Below are 1,076 nucleotides of genomic sequence, written 5' to 3' on the forward strand. Positions count from 1 at the left end.
GCGCAGGACCTGGGGCTGGAGCTGGCGGAGCTGGTGCCGCGCCTGTTTCGGGTGGCGTCCAAAACACACGGGGACCTTCTGGAGGTAAATCTGCAGAATGGCATTTTGTTTGTGAATTCTCGGATAGACCGCGAGGAGCTGTGCGGGAGGAGCGCGGAGTGCAGCATCCACCTGGAGGTGATCGTGGACAGGCCGCTGCAGGTTTTCCATGTGGACGTGGAAGTGAAGGACATTAACGACAACCCGCCAGTGTTCCCGGTAAAAGAGCAAAAGCTGTTTGTTTCAGAATCCAGAATGCCAGACTCTCGGTTTCCGCTAGAGAGCGCATCTGATGCAGATGTTGGAGCTAACTCCGTGTTAACCTACAGGCTTAGCTCTCATGATTACTTCATGCTAGATGTGAATTCAAAGAATGATGAGAATAAACTGGTTGAGCTAGTATTAAGAAAATCATTGGACAGAGAGGACGCTCCTGCACACAGCTTATTCCTGACAGCCACAGATGGCGGCAAACCTGAGCTTACAGGCAGTGTTCACCTGCTGGTCACAGTGCTGGATGTGAATGATAATGCTCCCACTTTCGAGCAGCCTGAATACGAAGTAAGAATATTCGAAAACGCAGACAACGGAACAACAGTTATCAGACTGAATGCTTCTGATCGGGATGAAGGAGCGAATGGGGCAATTTCATACTCTTTTAATAGCCTTGTTGCAAATATGGTTATTGACAACTTTAGCATAGATCGAAATACAGGAGAAATAGTGATTCGGGGTAATTTGGATTTTGAACAAGTAAATTTATACAAAATCCGCATTGACGCAACGGACAAAGGTCATCCTCCCATGGCGGGTCATTGCACTGTTTTAGTGAGAATTTTGGATAAAAATGATAACGTCCCTGAGATAACATTGACTTCCTTATCCTTGCCTGTGCGTGAAGACGCTCAATTCGGTACTGTCATCGCCCTAATTAGCGTGAACGACCTTGACTCAGGTGTCAACGGGCAGGTGACCTGCTCCCTGACGCCCCATGTCCCCTTCAAGCTGGTGTCCACCTTCAAGAATTACTACTCGTT

General features: G+C 48.1%; 1 protein-coding gene across 1 annotated transcript; it reads left to right on the forward strand.

The window, feature by feature from the left end:
- Positions 1 to 3: 3 nt before the first annotated feature.
- On the forward strand, positions 4 to 1,071 carry LOC113222731 (protocadherin alpha-8; the record flags this gene model as incomplete). Its single annotated transcript, XM_026452352.1, has 1 exon — positions 4 to 1,071. A coding segment is annotated over one exon (1,068 nt), but the record flags the coding sequence as incomplete, so codon positions are not given.
- Between the last annotated feature and the right edge of the window lie 5 nt (positions 1,072 to 1,076).

This window comes from Piliocolobus tephrosceles, unplaced genomic scaffold (assembly GCF_002776525.5).
Source record: "Piliocolobus tephrosceles isolate RC106 unplaced genomic scaffold, ASM277652v3 unscaffolded_34058, whole genome shotgun sequence".
In the NCBI taxonomy this organism is placed as follows: domain Eukaryota; kingdom Metazoa; phylum Chordata; class Mammalia; order Primates; family Cercopithecidae; genus Piliocolobus; species Piliocolobus tephrosceles.